Raw genomic sequence first — 2,209 nt, 5'->3', positions numbered from 1 at the left:
TGACTCTATATATTTCCTCATATGGAAATTATGAAAGTAAGACATATATAATATAAAAAGAAAGGATAGCTAATAAGAATATGATATTTTAATTTAGACATTAAAGCCAACCTGAAAAATTAAACGTATAAGCAAGAAACAATTGCTTTGAGTTGAACCGAATTTGACACTTGAAATCTGATATTACCCAAACACACTTCTATCTACTAAAATTTTTAACAAATTTTTAATTATTAATTTTATTATATATTTTAAAAATATATGTTTAACTAAACTCTTAAAGAGACCGTTTTTGGTATACTTAAAATATGGGACAACTACCCCAAACTTGAAGAGTTTATCTTAAGCATGTCTTAGCTAGGGTTCGTTAATTATAATGTAAGTTAATTGTAAAATGTGGCAATCAGCCAATCACACACTCCGGTTCCACTTCACTTAGTAACCACTCACAACAAAGCTTAAACTTGTTTATAACCAACAAATGAAAAGAGTTTGGTCAAGTAATGGTTCATCATTCATTATATTCTTTTAAACTAAAGTTTAATAGTTTGATGAATGTATGTACAGGTTTAATTTTAAATCAAGGAGGCTGTGGAACAAGGAACCCACCAGACAAAGACAAAATGATACAAACTTTAGAGGTGTTATTTTCAGGTTTAATTACTCTGCAAAATTTTTAATTAGGTTCTTATATTTTTTTTTCTTTTAATTGAGTCCTTGCATCAAAAATTTTTTTAATTGGGTCCCTACACTTTTTTTTTTCTTTTTATTTAGGTCTCTGTACCAATTCTTTTTTTTTAGTTGGGTTCCTATAAAATTAAGCCAATTACTACTAAGAGGGACTTAATTGAAAAAAAAAAATTGGTGCAAGAATCCAATTAAAAAAAAGTATAGGGACCTAATTGAAAATTTCACGAAACTATAGGGAGTGGATTTTCAATTCCCTCTCAGCGCCCATTGCTCAGAGCGTCATTTATTTCGACTATGCAGAAGCAATTTGGGAAGATCTTCGCAACAGATTCTCACAAGGAGACTTGCTCCGTGTTGCTAAACTACAAGAACAAATTTATGGCCTCAAGCAAGGATCTCTCTCCGTCACTCAATACCACACCGCCCTCCGAGCACTATGGGAAGAGCACGACACGTACCGCCCCGTCAAACCCTGCATATGCCCGGCACGGTCTTACCACGACCAAAACTTCATCATTCGGTTCCTCAAAGGCCTAGACGACCGCTTCACTGTCGTTCGATCCCAAATCTTGCTCATTGACCCCCTTCCACCGGAAAGCAAAGTCTTCAACATGGTGATTCAACACGAGCGCCAACTCCAAGGAGGCGGTAGTGTTCTCGACGAGCCCATTTCCCTCACCAACGCCGTCATCACGCCACAACGGCGCCTAAATCCCGGGCGCGGCCGCGGACGCATCACCAATGGTGGACGCAGTGGAGCCGAAAAAGTATGCGTCTACTGTGGGCGAACCGGCCACACCGTCGACGAGTGCTACGGCAAGCATGGCTATCCACCTGGCCACCTACGCTACCCCGGCCGTCCTCGGTTCAATGATCGCAGCAACTCCACCGCCTCCTACACCAATGCCGCTGCCGCCAACCCTAATTCCTCATATCAACAACAACTCAGCAAAACCGGATCAAGCAAAGAAGAGACCTACCCAACTTCTGGGCCTAGTTTGTCACAAGCCCAATATCAATCTCTCTTAGCTCTTCTCCACAATGTTCATGGGCAGCAGTTTGCAGACAAACCCACACCACAAAGTCAACATGGGCCATCTGAGGCCAAGTCTGGTATCACTGTTATACATACAAACACTGCATATTGTTCTTTTCATTTCTCATCCCATTTATCACCTAACACACCTTCTATAAGCTCACACAACAATGGCAAATGGATACTAGATTCAGGAGCCACTGACCATATCTGTTCTTCATTATCATATTTTCAAATGCACCACAAAATCAAACCGATACATGTTTACCTTCCAAATAATTCCATTATCACTGCACACTATTGTGGGTCAATAAATTTCTCACCACACCTAACTTTGCACAACGTTTTATATATTCCTGGTTTCACCTTCAATATTTTATCTATCTCTAAACTAATCACAACTCTCTCATGTCAATTACTCTTCTCTGAATTTTTCTGCCAAATACAGGATGCGAAATCCTTGAAGATGATTGGTTCGGCTGA

At 39.3% G+C, this 2,209-nt stretch overlaps 1 protein-coding gene across 1 annotated transcript; it reads left to right on the top strand.

The window, feature by feature from the left end:
- LOC107640019 lies at nucleotides 395–2,209 on the top strand. The gene is made up of 4 exons (XM_016343566.1): nucleotides 395–423; nucleotides 568–654; nucleotides 926–1,803; nucleotides 2,175–2,209. The coding sequence occupies exons 1-4, from the start codon at nucleotides 395–397 to the stop codon at nucleotides 2,207–2,209; spliced, it is 1,029 nt and encodes a 342-aa protein (XP_016199052.1).

This window comes from Arachis ipaensis, chromosome B05 (assembly GCF_000816755.2).
Source record: "Arachis ipaensis cultivar K30076 chromosome B05, Araip1.1, whole genome shotgun sequence".
NCBI classification, from domain to species: Eukaryota; Viridiplantae; Streptophyta; class Magnoliopsida; order Fabales; family Fabaceae; genus Arachis; species Arachis ipaensis.
Note: the sequence above shows the minus strand (reverse complement) of the source record. Positions and strands in the feature narration are given on the sequence as shown.